Here is a 21,647-nt window from a genome sequence, read left to right on the forward strand (position 1 = left end):
AACTTGAAAAAAAGTGACAAGTTGAATAAATAAAAAATCAACAAGTTTATGCAAAACATTTACCACACAGGTCACCTAAAAGGCAATAATATCCAACTCTCTATTAAAACTTGCGAAGACAAATAGGAAAAAATATTGGATCCTTTCAATTATGTGTACTTGATGTGCATATCAATACAACTCAGCTTTGTGCCGTATAGCATTTAAAAAAAATACAACTTAGAATGATGATTTCAAATTTTGAGCTGTTTGATAGTACCCATGTGAACAGCAAGACACAAGTACATTCCATTACATACAAAGGGCAAATACGTAGATAGCCTCTCTAACTTGCACCAATTTTTCATTCTAACACTCCATTGCAATGAGTCCGGCATCAAAACAGACACTTTTCAAACCCTAAACATCAAAAGGGACACTTTAAAAAAACACACTAAAATGGATAGTTCGCCTATTTATGAGCGAACTATAACTACCATATTTTAATAACGTCATCCTCGTTAACTTCTAACATCCAAAATAATATTACACAAATTTTAAAGATAGTTCTCCCACAAATTGGTGAACGACAATTCTTTTTATTTACTCCTCACGTGAATCTATATCTCTTTATTCAACTATAATAATCTTACTAAAATTGCTCCATTCATACTACATGAAAAATTCAAACTACTAAAATTCTAAAACATACTACATAAAAACTAAAATTAAGTAAAAATAACATAGAACTAATCAACTATAAAATATTTCCAAATCAAATAGAAAATCAAAAGACCACATAAAAACGTCCAACAATTATTTTTTTTCTCTTCTTCATTCAATTTTCTTTCAAAATACAATTCTCATGCTGAGTTTCATTATTCTTAAACTGACTTTGTTTTTCTTCTGATTCTTTTAGCAATGTCCTTATAAGATCTCTATCTTCTACAAATTTCATATTGATGTGGGAAGTTATATAATCGTCGAAAGAGCTGGGTCTCCTCACCCTTGAAAGAATGGTGTTAGTTTCATTTATGAGCATGTTTTCTGCCCACAAAAAATAATCGCATCCATCATTTTCCTAAAATAACAAAACAAGCGAATACCCAAATATTTTGAAGTGAACAACTTACTCTTTTTTTTTTTTTTTACCTTTGAACGAGCACAACTCCAAAACTTACGACGGGAATTTCTTGGAGTCCTCTATGTTTTCATTTTACAATACTCTTTGCATTTACAAACATTTGGTTCAATTGAATATACACACTTTCCGAATTGTTGGGACATGACTATCAAATTTCAAAAATCAAAATATAAAGTATAAAATAGTAGAAGATGAATGAGAAAATGTGGAGTGAATAACTCATACTTATAGTTGAAGAAAGAGAGATAGCTTCACGTGAGGAAAAAAGAGATATAGATTCACGTAAGAAGTTAATAAAAATAATTGTAGTTTGCTCATTTGTAGGCGAACTACCTTTAAAGTTTGTGTAATATTACTTTTGATGGATTTGGAGTTAACGGGGATGACGGTGTTAAAATATGGTAGTTATAGTATGCCCATAAATGGTCAACTGTCCGTTTTGATGTGTGTTTTTAGAGAGTGTCCCTTTTGGTGATCAGAATTTAAAAAGTGTCCGTTTTGCTGTCGAACTCCCATCTAACCATTGTTCCATCTTAATCCCCCAACTTCATTCATTATGAACCATTATTTAAACATAAAAAAACTGATTACAAAAAACATATTAACTTGCCACTAAAAAAGAACACCACTTTAAGAGATGCTAATTTCTATGTTCCTAAAAATGTGTTTTTGATTTTGTTAAGCCTCTTGACTACGTCTCTCATAGTTATCCTTGTCTCTGACATTTCCTTTGTGCAATCCAAAGCCAATTCCATCATGGAGGCTATGCATATTTCACTTTTGAAATTGACAGATTCTTTCTCATGAAAAAGATTGGCATCTACGACTTCCATAATTGTCCCGGGAAATGCTCGTCTTATCCACTGCCTCAAGCCAAGATTTTCGTTGAATATCTCGTCTTCAGTTGGTCTTCTTTTTGTCAATACCTCCATCATCATGATGCCATAGCTGTAAACATCACCACTAATGGACACTACTCCTTCCAAGCCATATTCTTTAGAAGAATGAAAATGAAAAATAAATTACAATCGGAAGATAATAATTGTTTTGTACAATGAAAGACTTGGTTTCTGTTTAGTTCCAGAATTCGGAAGAGCTTAGTTCTGATAAGAGAAAGGGTTAATGATAAGTGAAAAAGAACGAAACTAGTGTACGTACCTGGTGCAATGTAACCAAAAGTGCCTAATGTCTCAGTATGTACCATGGACTTGCTTACAGCTAATATTTTAGAGATGCCAAAATCACCAACATGTGCCACCATTTCTTCATCCAAAAGAATGTTGGCTGGCTTTAGGTCGCAATGAACTATTGGAGTATCATGACCGTGGTGTAGATATTCAATTGCCACAGCCACATCAAGCATTATGTTGACTCTTTGAAGAAGGTTCAAGTGGCAATCTTCTTTGTACAACCAATTATCAAGACTTCCATTGGGCATATACTGTAGAACAAAGGCTCTTATGTATTCACTAGAACAAGTAGTAATCACTGAAATAAGGTTTCTGTGCCTAACATTTCTCATCACTTCACATTCAGTATCAAACCTCTTGCATACTTCCTCATTTTGCAAATCGAGAACCTTTATTGCCACCACAGTTCCACTAGATAATGTACCTTTGTACACAGAGCCAGAACCTCCCGTACCGATCAAATTGGATCCATCAAAATTATTTGTTGCTCGTTGAATTTCATGATAAGAAACCAATTGATAAGTCCTGATCTCTGGTACCTTTTCCACGTCTTTGGACTTTCCTTTCATCTTTTGTTTCATTATTATCCAAGCTGACACAACCAATAATATCAGAAAGGATGAAGTAACCACTGGAATAACAATTTTCAGCACAAGCTCCTTAGACTTTGATTGTTTTCTAGGATTAGTGATAGCACAAGCAGGAATCTCCAATATGTGTACTCCACATAGACCTTTGTTCCCAAGAAATGATTGCAAAGTGGAATTTGAAAACACACCACCACTAGGTATCTCACCATCTAAATCATTAAATGAGACATTGATGCTTTTAAGGTATGAAAGCTTTTCCAAAGACTTAGGAATAGTACCTGACAATGCGTTGAAAGACAAATTCAAGTATTCTAGACTTATCAAATTGGCAAAGGATAAGGGAATTGAGCCTGAAAATGAATTGTTTGACAGGTCAAGAACTTTCATGTTTTGGAGGTCCCCCAATTGGCTTGGTATCATGCCGGAAAAGTGGTTACCAGAAAGATCTAGTTTTACAATGGCCTTCAATCCTCCAATGTCCTGTGGAACTTCTCCCTCTATAGAATTTTGTGACATGAAAAGATAGAGAAGGCCACTCATCTTCCAAAGACTCAAAGGAAGCTTTGATGAAAATTTGTTAGAACTCAATGAAAGAACTCGTAGAGTGGTAAGATTTTCTAAACATTTTGGGATCACCCCAGAGAGCTCATTAACATGCAAAGATAATGTAACCAAATAAGATAAATGACAAACTACCTCTGGAATATTCCCTTGCAATTTGTTGCTATATAGATACAGACCTTGGAGATGTTCAAGCTTACCGACTTCAGACGGAATGGTTCCCATCAAGTTGTTTTCCACAAAAGCTAGCGACATTAGACCGCTTATGTTTCCTATACCTGTGGGAATGAGGCCACTAATTTGTGCATTTCCCATGTGAATTGATTCAATAGTAGATGAAAGATTTCCAATAGTATCGGGCAAAATACCATTTAATGGATTGTTACCCACTGTTAGATATTGCAGCTTCCTACAGTCCACTAAAGAATTAAAGAATTGCAACTCATGATTATTTGGTTCATTGGTAAGTTGATTACCATCTAAATATAAGCGTCGCAGGTCACGAAGATTTCCTAAATTAGTAGGAATATTGCCTGTGAGAAAGTTCCTGTTTAGCCCCAGTATCTCAAGCTTGGAAGCGTTTGATATGAACAATGGAATTTCCCCTTTGATCTTATTGACTCCCAAGAAAAGTTCGTTAAGGTTTGGAAGATGAAGACCTGTAGTGGTTGGAAGTCTCCCCGAGAGGTTATTGTAACTGAAATCGATTATTTCCAAAGAAGATATATTAAATATAGCCTTTGGAATCTGACCTATGAGATTATTATTTTGGACAAAGCTAATTTGCCTCAAATTTGATAGCTTCCCCAATTCTGGAGGAATTGGCCCCTCCAAGTGATTGCTTCCACAATAAAGATTTTGCAGAGTGGAAATATTTCCCAATGATGCGGGAATAGTCCCTTTTATTGGATTGTCACCAATATAAAGCTCCTCAAGATTGGATAAACAACCAATATTTTTGGGTATTCCTCCAGTTATCTTGTTGAAAGATATGGACAACGCTTTGAGCTTTGTGAGTTGGCAAATGTTGGAAGGAATGTAACCAGAAATTTGGTTGTTAGATATAGTTAATGACTCTAGATTTGACACAACGTTCCCTTCATCAAGCAAGAAAGGGCCGGAAAGGCTATTGAATGCTAGAGATGTGACAAGAAGTGAGGAGATATTAAATAGTGCTGCAGGAATAGAACCTGTTAATTGATTATCGAACAAGGAGAAAAATTCAAGTTGGCTGAGATTACCGATTTCCTTTGGAATGTTCCCGCCGACTCTATTCCCATACAAACTGAAGTTCAGCAACTTTGTGGCATTTCCAATAGAAGGAGGTATTATACCTGTGAGGCTATTGTTCCTGAGATTTAAAACTGTGAGTTCAGGTACATACCATGGCCCTTTCCACATTTCACCACCGAGTTTATTGAAAGCCAATGAAATGATTTGAACTCTCTGGTGTTGAAATAGACTTGTTGGAATACTTTCTTGGAGCTGATTGTTTTGAAAATCAATCACTCGCAAGCGAGGCAAGTGGCCAAGTCCGTAAGGGATGCCGCCATGGAAGTTGTTGTTCCGGAGATTGAGCACGCTGAGAAAGGACAAATTGGCCAAAGACGGGGAAATTGTGCCTTGAAGTTGTAAATCAGGAAGAGTCAAGGCCACAACCCTTTGCCTTTTTGGAGTGCAAGTGACACCAAACCAAGAGCAAAAAGAAGTATTTTTGGTCCAATTATTGGCCAAAAAATGACTCGGACTTGTAATAAGATTTTGGAAAGCTAGTAGAGCTTCTTGGTCCGTCTCATTTGAGGAGGCAATTGATATAGAAAATTGAACTAGAAAGAGAAGAGTCAATATAAAAATGTGCTTCTTCATGTTGTTACTATGCACTGGAAAGGGAACTTGAATTAATTTATGTGTGTGGTCTTGCCAAAGATCAAAGTTGCTCCACAATATTTTGAAAATATGAAAACAGATTAAGACGGAGGAGGAAAATAAGTAGTGAGAAGATTAATGTCTGAACAGATCAAATAAGTAGTAAAAAGAGTAATGTGAAAACACATCAAAAGGAGTAAAATAAGTAGCAAAAGGAAAAAGAATCTGTCCACTTCACTTGATAGTTGACAATAGTAGCTAACTCATAACAGAAAGAAGAAATTAATCTTGCTATATTGTCAAGTATAAAAACAGAGATAAGAATTTGATCTGTTATCTCATTACATGAAGGAAGAATATATATACATGAGTTTAGTCTCCTACTCCTAAAATCTCAGAATATTATATTAACATATCCTACAATATCTAATAGAATATTACATCTCTGACAAATACAATATAAACTTACTATATTTACACAGATCTTTACTTAATATTAAGAGTCAATCTTTTAAGTGGGGGTGGGGGGGTCTGTGAACTGACGGTGTAAAAGATATTGAAATAATTATAATGGCCTTGATAGTCCAATCAACTTGCGTTGAGAAAGATAGAATCAGATCTAAGTCAATGAAAATCCATGCAGTTCAGACAAGTTGTCCATAAGCCAAGTCAATGGGAATCAATTTGTAGATACTGTTGATTCTTGATCCAATTTGCTTCAAGGTTCACACCTATTCCACAAGATTCTTCTTCATATCCCATAATAATCTCAATGAAGAAATTCCTTCGTCTATTTGCAATTTGATATCATTGGTAATGCTAGATTTGGCGAGAAACAACTTGAAGGATCAATTCCGCAATGTTTGGGCAATATCAGGGCCTCATGGGCAACTTGCTTTACCTCACAAAACTCTGTTCTTTTCTTCTTCAACAAAAACTAGATGTTCTTCCTCAAGTTTCCCTAATTGCTCAAATGTCTATCGATCCGATTTCACACACATAAAACAAATAGTATTCATTGAAAATCATTTCTCCAAAAAGGAATAAATCAATAATTTTCTTGCAAGCTTCCCAACATTACACTTGAGTTACAAAACTAAAGTCAAAACTCATCATTCGTGCTCAGCACACTAATAAAGAAAAGGGCGTTTGAAGTACGAGAGTCAGTTCATCATTTTTGTGTTGATCAAATTCAATGTCAAGATGTATTTATCATTGCTGCTCCTCCAATGATATTCGTGAGCCTATTTCAAGGCATGGACTTTATGAAAATAATATTGTTTTCGGTGTTATTATTCCTGCTTCTGCAGCTGTAGGTTTACATTTTTACCCAATCTTGTTACAACTTGTGTTTACCATGAAACTACACTTGGAAAGAAGTAAAAATTATATGTTAAAAGTTTGAAATCAATCTATATACAGTAAATACCACTTTCATCCGCAGTTACTTTCGAATATTATGTTTCCAAAAATTAGATTACTTCCCATCTTTTTGTCATTGTCAATTAATACATATTATGAATTTTTTTAATGATAATTTTGGTTGAGTGATTTTGTCGATACAAAGGCTTAAGTTGAGTGATTTTATAAATATAAAACAAAGTTTCTAATGACTCGAATGGCAACTTGTCCGTGGTTGACTTGCAGAATTGCAGTAAATATGAAGACAATATGTCCTTCAGTTGAGGGTTCACATGAAGTAAACGTTCTTTGAAGTTTTTAATGTCCAGTTGGTCCTGATGTTCATCCATACTATGCAGCAGGTTAGTTCCTTCTCAAACATTTATGAAGATTAACAACTTCTTTTTATCAGGCTTGACTAATTTTGCGGGTATCTGCTACATCTTATCACCACACATATATCAATACCGATAATTTTGTCTACCAAAGCTTGGGAAAAGGTGACCAACTTGAATAAACATAAACATCGACTCAAGTTTATGCAAAAGATTTACCACAACCAGGTCACCTCAAGGCAATAATATCCAACTCTCTATAGTAACATGCGAAGACAAATCAGAAAATTATTGGATCCTTTCCTTTATTTATACTTTATTTGCATATCAACACAGCTCAGTTTTGTGCTGTATAACATTTTAAAAATTAACTACAACATGGAATGTATTCAAATTTATAGCTGTTTGATAGAACCCATGTGAACAGCAAGACACACATACATTCGCACAAGGTCAAATACATAGATAGCCCCTCTAACTTACACCAAAATTTCATTTTGGTACTCCATCCCAACCTTGCTCCATTTTAATCCTCGAACTTCATTCCTTATAAACCATTTAAACAGAAAAAGCTGATCAACATATTAACTTGCAACTAAAAAAGAACACCACTTTAAAAGATGCTAATTTCTATGTTCCCAAATATGTGTTCTTAATTTTGTCAAGCCTCTTGACTACGTCTCTCATTGTTATCCTTGACTCTGGCATTTCCTTTGTGCAATCCAAAGCCAATTCCATCATGGAGCCTATGCATATTTCACTTTTTGAATTGAAATGTTCTTCCTCATGAATAAAATTGACATCCACAACTTCCATAATTGTCTTGGGAAATGATTGTCTTATCCACTGTCTCAAGCCAAGATTTTCATTGAATATCTCGTCATCAGTTGGTCTTCTTTTTGTCAATACCTCTATCATCATGATGCCATAGCTGTAAACATCACCACTACTGGACACTCTTCCTTCCAAGCCATATTCTTTAGAAGAATGAAAAAATTATAAATTATAGTCGAAAGATAATAATTGTTTTTCACAATCAAAGACTTGATTTTTATATATTTCTAGAAATCGAAAGAGCTTAATTTTGATTAGAGAAAAGGTTAATGATAAGTGAAAAGGAATGAGACTAGTGTACGTACCTGGTGCAATGTAACCAAGAGTGCCTAATGTCTCAGTATGTGCCATGGACTTGCTTGCAGCTAATATTTTTGAGATCCCAAAATCACCGACATGTGCCACCATTTCTTCGTCCAAAAGAACATTGGCCGGCTTTAGGTCGCAATGAACTATTGGAGTATCATGACCGTGGTGTAGATATTCAATTGCCTGAGCCACATCAAGTATTATGGTGACTCTTTGAAGAAGGTTCAAGTGGCAATCTTCTATGTACAACCAACGCTCAAGACTTCCACTGGGCATATACTGTAGAACAAAGGCTCTTATGTATTCACTAGAACAAGTAGTAATCACTGGAATAAGATTTCTGTGCCTAACATTTCTCATCACTTCACATTCAGTATCAAACCTCTTGCATACTTCTTCATTTTGCAAATCAAGTACCTTTATTGCCACCACAGTTCCACTAGATAATGTACCTTTGTACACAGAGCCCGAACCTCCCACACCAATTAAATTGGATCCATCAAAATTATTTGTTGCTTGTTGAATCTCGTGATAAGAAACTAATTGATAAGTCCTGATCTCCGGTACCTTTTCCACATCTTTGGAGTTTGCTTTCTTCCGTCGTTTCATTATCCAAACTATAGCAAACAAAAATATCAGAAAAGAAGCAGCAACCACTGGAATAACAATTTTAAGCACAAGCTTCTTAGACTTTGATTGTTGTCCAGTTGTAGTGATAGCACAAGCAGGAATCTCCATTATGTGCATTCCACATAGACCTTTGTTCCCAATAAATGATTGCAGAGTGGAATTCGCAAACACACCACCACTGGGTATTACATCTTCTAAATCATTAAATGAAACATTAATGCTTTTAAGGTATGATAGCTATTCCAAAGACTTGGGAATAGTACCTGACAACACATTTAAAGACAAATCCAAGTATTCTAAGCTTATCAAGTTGGCAAAGGATAATGGAATTGAGCCTGAAAATGAATTGTTTGACAGGTCAAGAGTATTCATGTTTTGGAGGTCCCCCAATTGGCTTGGTATCACGCCTGAAAAGTGGTTACCAGAAAGATCTAGTCCTACAATGGCCTTCAGTCCTCCAATATCCTGTGGAACTTCTCCCTCTATAGAATTTTGTGACATGATTAGATAGAGAAGACTACTCATCTTCCACATGCTCAAAGGAATCTTGGATGAAAATTTGTTAGAACTCAATATAATGGCTTGTAGCATGCTAAGATTTCCTAAACATTCTGGAATTAATCCAAAGAGCTCATTACCACCCAGACTTAATTGAACCAAATTAGATAAATGGCATACTGCCTCTGGAATATGTCCCTGCAATTTATTGTTATTTACATACAGACCTTGGAGTTGTTCAAGCTTAACAACATCAGAAGGAATACTTCCCGCCAAGTTGTTTTCTCCAAGGCTCAGGGCTATTAGACCGCTCATGTTGAGTAAGCCCCTGGGGATGGGGTCATTGATGTGTGCATCTTCTATATGAAAGTTTTCAATAGTAGATGAAAGATTCCCAATAGAATCGGGCAGACCGCCATTCAACGGATTGAAACCCACTTGTAGATATCGCAGCATCCTACAGTCCGCCAAAGAATTGAAGAATTGCAACTCATGCTCTCTTGGTTCATTGGTAAGTTGATTATCATGTAGGAACAGTTCTTGCAGCACGAAGATTCCCCAAATTAGTAGGAATAGTGCCTGTGAGAAAGTTATTTTCTAGCCCCAATATCTCAAGCTTGGAAGCATTTGTTATGAACAATGGAATTTCCCCTTCCAGCTCATTGTGTCCCAAGAAAAGTTCTTTTAAGGTTCTGAACATGAAGACCTGATGTGGTTGGAATTCTACCTGAGAGGTTACTGTAGCTGCAATCAATCATTTCCAAAGAAGATAGGTTAAAAATATCCTTTGGAATTTGCTCCACTATGCGACTGTTTCCACAATAAAGATTCCGCAGAGTGGAAATATTACCCAATGAAGTGGGAATAGTCCCTGTTATTGGATTATTTCCAATATAAAACTCCTCGATTATGGATAAACAACCAATATTTCTGGGTATGTTTCCAATCATATTGTTATAAGATATGGACAAAATTTTGAGCTCTGTGAGTTGGCATATGTTAGAAGGAATGCAACCAGAAATTTGGTTCTTAGATATACTTAGATACTTCAGATTTGACACAATATTCCCTTCATCAAGTAAGAGAGGACCAGAAAGGCTATTGCTTGCCAGAGATGCTCTAATTAGCGACGAAATATTAAACAGTGTTGCTGGAATGGAACCTGCTAATTGATTATTGAACAAATGCAACTCTATAAGGTGGCTAAGATTACCAATCTCAGTTGGAATGATACCATTGATTCTATTCCCAGACAAACTGAAGTTCAGCAACTTTGTGGCATTTCCAACAGAAGAAGGGATTATACCTGTGAGGCTATTATTCCTGAGACTTGAGGACTCTGAGTTGGGGTACATACCATGGCCCTTTCCACATTTCACCACTGAGTTTATTGTAAGCCAATGAAATGATTTGAACTCTCTGGTGTTGAAATAGACTTGTCGGAATACTTCCTTCTAGTTGATTGTTTCGAACATTAATCACTCGCAAGCGAGGCAATTGGCCAAGACTGTATGGTATGCCACCATGGAATAAGTTATTCTCGAGATTGAGCTCTCTGAGAAAGGACAAATTGGCCAAAGACGGGGATATTGTGCCTTGAAGTTGCAAATTAGGAGGAGCCAAGGCCACAACCCTTTGCGTTTTTGAACTGCAAGTGACACCAAACCAAGAGCAAAGAGAAGTATTTTTGGTCCAATTATTGGCCAAAAAATGATTCGGATTTGTAATAAGATTTTGAAAAGCTAGTAGAGCTTCTTGGTCCATATCATTTGAGGAAGCAATTGATATAGAAAATTGAACTAGAAAGAGAAGAGTCAATAAAAAAATGTGCTTCTCCATGCTGTTACTATGCACTGGAAATAGAATGTTTTCTGTGTGTGTGGTCTTGCCAAAGATCAAAATTATACTCCACTATATATGTAAATTGTTGAAAAGGATAGACTACATTATTTCAAAAATGTGAAAGCAGATTAATATGGAGGAGGAAAATAAGTATCAAGTAGATTAATGTGAAAACAGATGAAAAGATGGAAAATAAGCAGGTAAAGGAAAAAGAACCTGTCCACTTCACTTGAGTCACTTGCAGCAGTCCCACACTTACCCTTACTTCCTAATACCTTTCCAAAAGAGGGTGGGGTGGGGTGGCCTTGATAGTCAATCAACTTGCATTGAGAAAAATAGGAACTCTTCATATTTACATGGTTCAAGCTTGGAAGCATTTGTTATGAACAATGGAATTTCCCCTTCCAGCTCATTGTGTCCCAAGAAAAGTTCTTTAAGGTTCTGAACATGAAGATCTGATGTGGTTGGAATTCTACCTGAGAGGTTACTGTAGCTGCAATCAATCATTTCCAAAGAAGATAGGTTAAAAATATCCTTTGGAATTTGCCCCACTATGCGACTGTTTCCACAATAAAGATTCCGCAGAGTGGAAATATTACCCAATGAAGTGGGAATAGTCCCTGTTATTGGATTATTTCCAATATAAAACTCCTCGATTTTGGATAAACAACCAATATTTCTGGGTATGTTTCCAATCATATTGTTATAAGATATGGACAAAATTTTGAGCTCTGTGAGTTGGCATATGTTAGAAGGAATGCAACCAGAAATTTGGTTCTTAGATATACTTAGATACTTCAGATTTGACACAATATTCCCTTCATCAAGTAAGAGAGGACCAGAAAGGCTATTGCTTGCCAGAGATGCTCTAATTAGCGACGAAATATTAAACAGTGTTGCTGGAATGGAACCTGTTAATTGATTATTGAACGAATGCAACTCTATAAGTTGGCTTAGATTACCGATCTCCTTAGGAATGTTGCCGTTGATTCTATTAACAGACAAACTAAAGTTCAGCAACTTTGTGGCATTTCCAATAGCAGGAGGAATTATACCTGTGAGGCTATTATTCCTGAGATTTAAGACTCTGAGTTCAGGTACATACCATGGCCCTCTCCACATTTCACCACTGAGTTCATTGAAAGCCAATGAAATTACTTGAACTCTACGGTTTTGAAATAGACTTGTTGGTATACTTCCGTTGAGCTGATTGTTTTTAACATCAATCACACCCAAGCGAGGCAAGTGGCCAAGCCCATAAGGGATGCCCCCATGGAATAAGTTGTTCTCGAGATTGAGCTCTCTGAGAAAGGACAAATTGGCCAAAGAAGGGGAAATTGTGCCTTGAAGTTGTAAATTAGGAAGATTCAAGGCTACAACCCGTTGCCTTTTTGAACTGCACATGACACCGAACCAAGAGCAAAAAGACGCATTCTTGGTCCAATTATTGGCCAAAAAATGATTGGGACTTGTAATAAGATTTTGAAAAGCTAGTAGAGCTTCTTGGTCTGTCTCATTTGAGGGTGCAGCTGATATAAAAGCGGAGAAAAAGACAAGAATCAATAAGAAAATGTGCTCCTCCATATGTTTTACTATATGTTTTGTTGCCAAAGTTACACCATTATATAACAATCCTTGGTGTAGAATATTATTTTTCCACCAGAATCTTTTTTCTCCTCTAATTGGCTACAGTTCCGATGTCATACAATCATATTATTCTAACACAAGTTATTGAGATTCCCTAATTATTAAGCTACATTAAATAATTAGTACTCCTATAAGCAAACTATTATTATATTTCATCCTATATTATTCACAACCTTGACTTAACTACTTACGGGGTGCGTTTGGTTTAAAGAATGTAAAAAATTACTTATTCAATGTCTAGTTTTGAGTGTAAAATTTAGTAACTAACGTATTCTCTGAATAAATAATACAACGTTGATTTCTGATATTAAACTCCGCATAAGTTATGCAAAGTTATTTTAATACCGGAAACCCATAAGAACATACAATGACCTTTCCTGCCCTCAGGTTTGATCTTTAATTATATATCTTAATATTATTCAAACATTCAAAACATATTAAAGACTCTGAAGAACAAACAGTATATGACTCCAAGTAGTATGAACGACTTACGACTATATATATACTAGTTTTGGACTCGTGTATTACACGTGCGTCCCATGTTAATTCATTCAAATATTATATATATATATATTATTTTTTACAATAGTCTAGGTGTTTCATGAGTTGTAATCGGTAGGTTGTTTATGTAAACCTAAAAAATTTAACTTGCTAACTTAGGCTTGCACAATATTTAGAGAGTTTATTGTTTGTATTTTTAAGAACAGATATGTGGTATAGATGCAACAAATATTATGATATATTTATATCTAATATAATATTTATTACGATTATGATTGTATTTAATTTTGTCTTTCACAAAATTATAATATTAGTATTTAATAGAATGATTATTGCTTTTGAAGGCCCTCAATATAATGATGGATTGTTAGAAATTTGGTATTAAAGAATGATATACTTGTGCATATAAGAATAAACTCTTCTTTATCTATAGCAAATCTATAAGTAGTTTAGACATTTAAAATGTGATTTCTCGTATACTCAGATATAAGATAATTCCACATTATTTTAAATTGTCACCCCCTTCTTAATTTCACAAAAATTAAAATCATTAATGAGTGACACCCTTTCAATATTTATGATGTCATGAAGATCAAACACTTGAAAGAGGTAAAATTTATTTAAAACTCTCATCTCAGATTGCAGATTTCTTAATTTGGAGAATTATAGTTAAAGGATGAATTTTAAGAAACTGTTAGATTAGTTTAATTTTTAATTATATTTCTATTTTATAAAGTTTGTATTGAACTACTGATAGATGTTAAATTGGAACATGATTATCGTGTTATATTTTGTAAGAACTATATTTAATCAAATAAAAAAATTATTTATAATGAGATGTTAAGAATAGTAAAAAATTGCAAATTGCACTTGAAAAATTCCTTTCTCAATCATGTATCCGAGCTTACTACTTGAATCACGAAAGGCGATTTTCTCACTGCCTATTCAATAATTGATTCCTCAAATAGAAACTAAAACACATTATAAATTGTGAAGTCTATAAGCTAATAATTTTCTTTAAAACGCAAATTGCCAAACCAACAATAATACAACATGCAACCAAAGATAAACAAAATTAATTAACATTGCATCAAACGGTTGGCTAGATGTGATTTACACTCCTAGCGGTATATTGTGTTAACTGTTGAGTATATATACAGGGGCGGCTCAATGTAATTTGAGGCCTAAAACGAAATTTTAATTGAGGCCTAAAATTTATATAAATATCAAATATAGCTGTTTATTTTTTAAAACTTTTTAAATGCAAATTATAAGTTGATATCTTTTCTTAAAATGATTTTTTTCGAATATCGTTTTTAATTATTAATTTTAAGTAATATTTTATCAATTCAACATTGAAAAATATTATTGTACTGAGGCAATCATTATATAAATTGTTAACATAATACTATAAGTAATAAATTGACAAACTTTACATAAAAATAAGAATTAGAACCATAAAATCTGATACAAGAAATTGATAACTTGATATAACCCTACTTTAATATGTTTATGTAATACTTGAATACTTAAGAAGAAACAAACAAAAGAAAAATTGTAAGTCACTTTGTTGAATTTTTTCGACTATTAATTTATATTTTTGACAGTGTATTACTCTAACTTATCAAAAAAAATTAAAAAGAAAGTGCAAAAGAATTTTAAAAAGATAAATAATACGAGTGTTAGCGAAGAGAAAGTAAACATACAAAATAATGTTTTCTTAATTTCTTCTATTTGAATGGCGTTAAAAATAATAAAATAATATATATTTGTTTAAAATTATACTTTTTAAGCAAAAGTAATTATTTTTTAATTAAAAAAATGAACACATAATTTTTCTTCATGAAAAATTGAGGCCCCCAAAAGGCATGTGCCTTAAATTTATCAAGCAAGAGCCGGCCCTGTATATATATTAGATCAAAACATCTACAATTACAAACTTCGATTGCAATTTCTTAATAATTCTCTTTTGATCTCATGACGTGTTAAAAACAACAGGAAAAAAATATGATATTTAATATGCTAACAAGGAAAAAAATTAAAATAATAATAATTATACATAAAAAATAAAAAATAACTTATCTAAAGCATGAATATAATACGAAAATTAAAATGTTTTTATTTGCAACTTAGATTTTTACATGAATAAATTTATTTTTATTGGTAGGTCATGCAACAACCATTGTTTTATATATATATATATATATATATATGAGCTTCCAATATATATAACCTAGATGTTCAAAGCTTTAAGTATGAAGAAATCACCGGCTTTAGGTCCCAAACAAAGCATTTTCGTACAATAATATCTAATGTCAACATAATATTAAAATAAATTATCATAATGAACAAACCGTTACAGCAAAATTCATTCAAGGATTTGAAATATCAGATCTGATAAAAAAAAAAAAGGAAATAACAAATATAGGTATGATGTAATTTCATAGAACATGAAAATGATCATGGTTATCAATAAAGTTGCTTAAAGTCCAACTTGTTCTTTTACAGATGATTTCAACCTCCGGGAAGATTTCAACATCCCTTCTCTCGTTGTAAACTCCATTAGAAGATCTAACAATTTGTACACATTTCCTTTCTGTAAACAACAAACAAATATAAGGAGAATTAGTGATCAGTGTTATGAACTGAAGCTAAAAGTGATATTAATACTAAAGGATAAAAACAATAGAAATATAGACAATTTTTTTTTAATTTCTTCCAAAGTGTACCTAAGTCTCTTCAAAGTGTATAGATTGTTGTGTCAAATACCACAATTTATAGGACATGATTGAGTAAAATCAAAATGTATCATAATCATGCCATTAATTTCTTGAGAGTGTGGGAAGATTATGAAGGTGTGAAGATTAATGATGAGATAGTGGAGGTGTGGTATTAATACACATTATGATAAAAATTACACCTAAAACTGATCAGATAGAGAAACGAAAAGTTTCTCTAATAGTTTTTCGTAACTTTATAATTAATTATTTTTACAACTCTTCATTCTCCTACTTTATTTTAACAATAAGTGAATCAACTTAGCAATTTAGGCATATTTAGTATTTAATTAATTAGATATTTTATAATATTTTAATTTAGTATAGGGATAAAATTGTAATTCAACTTTTAACTTTTTTGTTCCACTTTTAATAATACTAGTCTTTGGGAACGTGCTTTGCACATTTGTCCCATATTATTATTATTATAAAACTTCTTTATATTTTAAAAATTGAATTATGAAATAGAAATTGTTGAAATTCAAAATATTAATTCACTTTCCATGTTTTCTGATAGGAACACCTAATAGTTTAAATGTGACATAAGCAAGGTTGATTATGTTTTCAAATGCTTCGCGTATTAAAACTTATGTCATGACTTTCAGAAATTGGGAATTCCTCCTCTTATGTATGCATAACAAGAAGTTGTTGTCGAATATATGAAAGTAGTATTTTGTAAATGTTGAACAAAAAGTTGATCAACATATGTCTTCTTTAATATGGCCAGAATATCATTGTCTATAGTATACACCTAGTAAAAAAGTAAGAATTATATTATGACGAAGATAATTAATTATTACTGACATCAAAAAAATTGAATCAATATATATTAATTATCATTATTGCACCTACATGTATCCTTTCTTTGATTCAAGATTAGGATTTCTTTAACATAAGAAAATTATTTGTATGGTTGAAATATAATCGTATTACGAAATATAATAAGAATCAATATCTCTCTATTCAAGAACATTTTCTTTCATTTGAAAATTTGACATAAGAGTATTACTTGTATTGTTTAAGTATAATTGCATTACGAAATATAATAAGAATTGATCCTTAGTAAAGAACAAGGGACTTGATATAAAACGTTAAAATATGTAAAAGATGTTAAAAAGTATAAGATCTAAATATCTTGAAAATTATACAAACAATTTCTCAAATCTCAAAAATCTTATTTCTATATCACGTTTCCTACAAGCTATATTTTATGTATGTGAAATAATAAAATTGATAAAAAGAGAGTTGTAAGTAGCATATCCATTATGTACCTGATGATGAGATGTGAAGAGCGCACAGTTGCCAAATAAAATCTGAAATGTAGAAAAATAAATAAAAATTAGTTAGCAAACTCAAGCAAATCTTCATATATTAATTCTCTTAATTATATATTGCTGAGAACTAAAATGAGCATAAGAGGAATAAAGCAGTTACCAATCAACAATATATATTTATATATTCAAACTTTTATGGCATATAGCTGCTAATCTATATATTATATAAAGCTTAAAGATGAAAGATTAATGTGACTTGAGTTGTAGAAACACTATATATTACTCCAATTCTATTTGACAAGAAACATGAAAAGTTCACATAACTTTTGGAAGCTCAAGGGAAAAACTAGTAAATGTGAGATATGAAATAGTAGGATTGTAAATTGAGTTCAAGTATTCTGTATTAGTTTAATTAATGGGGAGATGAAAGATTTCTATCAATTAAATGTAGTTAAATTACTGATAAATAACTTTTTTTCAAAATGATAAAATGATTGCTCAACTTTTAACTATTTAATATTTTATTATTTACATGTTTTATAATATTTTTATTTAGTCTAGGGGAAAAATGGTAATCCAACTTTGAATGTTGGAGCTTCCCACTTATACTAATACTAGTTATCGCACGTGTATTCTAATATGTTCAATGTTTTTAATCACAAAAAAAAGATATAAAAGTCTGAATGTGTGTGATACATAATATAAAATTCAGAAAAATGCTCAGAACACAACATACAACATAACAACACAAATTAATCAATAGCACTATAGCTACAAACTCCTTTAGGTAAGGATAAAAAATTAGGTTAAATAAATGAAGTAACACAAAATTAATCAAAAAATAAATTGAAACTTAAATAAATCAAAAGCCCTAAATACTAAATAAACAGAAAAATTTCGAAGCTATACACCATAACAAATAATTTAACTAACAATATAATAAGGAAAATAATTTAAAATATGTATCTTTATAAAAGTCAAATTGAATTCTATGAGAGGCTATGAACTTCGCTATCAATCAATTCTTTATTTTTTCCTCTAGTTTGGCCATGAATATCCAAGCTGACAATCTTATATCAAGAATATAATGTAACTCACCACATCAAAGAGTGCATCTAATAAAATATCATTTGAAATTGAAAAAACATGAATGATAGAAAAAAAAAATTATATGTCATCAAACGTAAGAAACCTCCTAATTAAGGTTGAAGATGCATCATAGAAGAAGTTGATACTACTCTATCATATATAAGTAAAATAATTGATTCTTTAAGGAAGAGGAGCCAAAAGTTCCACAATTATTAGGGATAAATGTAAATTTTGGTTTTTCCTCTTCATGTTTTCTTTCTTCTTTGAAGCAATACCCGTAATTTTAAAAACAAGCACTTACTGTAAACAAAAAAAACTGATAATTAAATAACAATGAATTGGCAATAAATGATACCTTTGTAATAACATTTGGAAGATGAAAGTAATTCTGGTTGAATATAATGTGTCATTAAAATGACTTGAAAAGGGTCACTAAAAAGTCTTAAATTGTTAATATAAAAAAATAAAAAAAGAAGTGAGGATAAATTATTAGTTTATTAGTGAGAAGATATACAAATAATCGGTTTTAGTATATTAGTAATTAAATATTGAATAGGAGGTTATCGATAATTAATATTTAATTAATTAGTTATTTTTTAATATTTTGATTGATAATAGGGGCAAAATCATAATCTAAATTTTAAGATAGGAGCTTCCCACATTTAGTATAACTATTACCCCAGCTCTTCATTCTCCTTATTCATCATTATTATTGTTTGAGCAATAAGTGAAATTTTTTCTCATAATTAATACCATGCAACTCTTCATTCACCTTCTTTAATATAATTATTGTAGCAATAATTGAACATTTATAGGTTCTAGAGAGTAATTTAGATTAGGAAGAAAATCAAAAGCCAAAAGTGGATAAATCAAACAAGCTGATTAGCATTAGTATAATAATATAATATAATTTTTATTTAATATTTAATTTATTAAATAGCTTATAACATTTTAATTTAATGTAGGGGTAAAACGGTAATCTAACTTTTACCTAACATTCTTCCAATTTTATAATAGGGGTAAAACCGTAATTCAACTTTTAACTTTTTTGTTCCCACTTATAGTAATAGTAAGTAAATAAAAAATAAAATAAAATAAATATATACAATAATAATATAATATATATATGATGATATGATAATTGATTCAAGAGCAACATGTTAAATTGTAGCTGAGAAAGAACACCACCGGAAGAGATGCTAACTTCTATGTGTTCAGAAATGTGTTCTTCATTTTGTCAAGCCGCTTGACTACTTCTTTCATTGTTATCCTTAATTCTGGCTTTTCATTTGTGCAGTCTAAAGCCAATTCTATCATGGAGGCTATGCACATTTCACTTTTGGAAGTGATCTGTTCTTTCTTAGAAAAAAGATTGGCATCCACAACGTCCATCATAGTCCCCCGAAATGCCTGTGTTATCAATTTCCTCAAGTCAAGATTTTCATTGCATATCTCCTCATCGGTTGGTCTTCTTTTTGACAAAACCTCCATCAACATGATGCCGTAACTATAAACATCACCACTAGTGGACACTATTCCCTCCAAGCCATATTCTTAGAAAAGAATGAAATGAAATAAAATAAATTACTCAATTGAAATATAACAATAATTATGTACTAACAGACACTTTCTTTTATTGAGTTTTAGATTTTGGAAGGGCTAAATTATGATTTGTGAAAATAGAAAAGAAAGAGCCAATATAAGTGAAATAGAAAGAGACTATTATACCTGGTGCAATATATCCAAGAGTGCCTAATGTCTCGGTATGTGCCATGAACTTGCTTGTAGCTAAAATTTTAGAGATGCCAAAATCACCAACATGAGCCACCATATCTTCATCCAAAAGAATGTTGGCTGGCTTTAGGTCGCAATGAACTATCGGAGTATCATTACCATGATGCAGATATTCAATTGCCATAGCCACATCAAGCATTATGGTGACTCTTTGAAGAAGGTTCAAGTGATGATCTTCTCTGTACAACCAATTATCAAGACTACTGTTGGGCATATATTGCAGAACAAAGGCTCTTATGTAGTCACTAGAACAAGTAGTAATCACCGGAACAAGATTTCTGTGCCTGATATTTCTCATCACTTCGCATTCGGTATCAAACCTCTTGCATACTTCCTCACTTTGCAAATCCAGAACTTTAATAGCCACCAAAGTTCCACTAGATAATGTGCCTTTGTATACAGAGCCAGAACCTCCCACACCAATTAAGTTTGATTCATCAAAATTATTTGTTGCTCGTTGAATCTCATGATAAGAAATCAATTGATATGTCCTTATCTCCGGAACCTTTTCAACATCTTTGGACTTCCCTTTGTTCTTTCGTTTTATTATCCAAGCTGACACCAACAAGAATATCAGAAAGGATGAAACAACCACTGGAATAACAATTTTCAGCACAAGCTCCTTAGACTTTGATTGTTTTCCATGACTACTGATAGGGCAAGCAGGAACCTCCAATATGCGCATCCCACATAGACCTTTGTTCCCGAGAAATGATTGCAAAGTGGAATTTACAAACACACCACCATAGGGTATTTCACCTTCTAATTCATTAAATGAAACATTAATGCTTTTAAGGGCGAGTTTTTCCAATGACTTAGGAATAGTACCTGACAAGGCATTTAAAGACAAATTCAAGAATTCCAAGCTTATCAAGTTGGCAAAGGATAATGGAATTGAGCCTGTAAATGAATTGTTTGATAGGTCAAGGGACTGCAGGTTTTGGAGTTCCCCCAATCTGCTTGGTATCATGCCTGAGAAGTGGTTACCTGAAAGATCTAGTTTTACAATGGCTTTCAGTTCTCCAATATCTGATGGAACTTCTCCCTCTATAGAATTTTGTGACACATTTAGAAAGAGAAGACCACTCATTTTCCAAAGACTCAACGAAAATTTTGATGAAAATTTATTAGAACCCAAATAAAGATGTTGTAGCATGCTAAGATTTCCTATACATGCTGGAATTAACCCAAAGAGCTTATTACCTTCCAGATTTAATCGTCCCAAATGAGATAAATTGCATACCGCCTCTGGAATATGTCCCTGCAATCTATTGTTATTTAGATACAGCCCTTGGAGTTGTTTAAGCTTACCAAACTCAGGAGGAATATTTCCCATAAAGTTGTTATCTTGAAAGAATAAGGTTATAAGACCGCTCATGTTGCCTA

The 21,647-nt window shown here is 32.6% G+C and overlaps 2 protein-coding genes across 2 annotated transcripts; both read right to left on the reverse strand.

Moving 5' to 3' along the window:
* Nucleotides 1-1,770: 1,770 nt before the first annotated feature.
* LOC125818889 (probable LRR receptor-like serine/threonine-protein kinase At3g47570) lies at nucleotides 1,771-5,330 on the reverse strand. The gene is made up of 2 exons (XM_049498401.1): nucleotides 2,282-5,330; nucleotides 1,771-2,117 (listed from the first exon to the last, which is right to left on the reverse strand). Exons 1-2 carry the CDS (start codon nucleotides 5,328-5,330, stop codon nucleotides 1,771-1,773), a joined length of 3,396 nt encoding a protein of 1,131 aa, XP_049354358.1.
* A 2,366-nt stretch (nucleotides 5,331-7,696) lies between these two features.
* LOC125818890 (receptor kinase-like protein Xa21) lies at nucleotides 7,697-9,793 on the reverse strand. The gene is made up of 4 exons (XM_049498402.1): nucleotides 9,262-9,793; nucleotides 9,103-9,174; nucleotides 8,206-9,033; nucleotides 7,697-8,043 (listed from the first exon to the last, which is right to left on the reverse strand). Exons 1-4 carry the CDS (start codon nucleotides 9,791-9,793, stop codon nucleotides 7,697-7,699), a joined length of 1,779 nt encoding a protein of 592 aa, XP_049354359.1.
* Nucleotides 9,794-21,647: the final 11,854 nt, after the last annotated feature.

This window comes from Solanum verrucosum, unplaced genomic scaffold, assembly GCF_900185275.1.
Source record: "Solanum verrucosum unplaced genomic scaffold, falcon-dt-bn FXZP01000252.1, whole genome shotgun sequence".
Classification (NCBI taxonomy): Eukaryota; Viridiplantae; Streptophyta; class Magnoliopsida; order Solanales; family Solanaceae; genus Solanum; species Solanum verrucosum.

Coding starts and splice junctions, on each gene's coding strand:
- LOC125818890 (XM_049498402.1), bottom strand. CDS start 9,793: ATGCTGCGATATCTACAAGTGGGTTTCAATCCGTTGAATGGCGGTCTG. Junction 9,175..9,261: donor TGTAGGACTAGATCTTTCTG/GTAACCACTTTT, acceptor ATTCATTTTCAG/GCTCAATTCCATTATCCTTT. Junction 9,034..9,102: donor GTCTTTAAATGTGTTGTCAG/GTACTATTCCCA, acceptor TTAATGATTTAG/AAGATGTAATACCCAGTGGT.
- LOC125818889 (XM_049498401.1), bottom strand. CDS start 5,330: ATGAAGAAGCACATTTTTATATTGACTCTTCTCTTTCTAGTTCAATTT. Junction 2,118..2,281: donor TTTTGGTTACATTGCACCAG/GTACGTACACTA, acceptor ATTCTTCTAAAG/AATATGGCTTGGAAGGAGTA.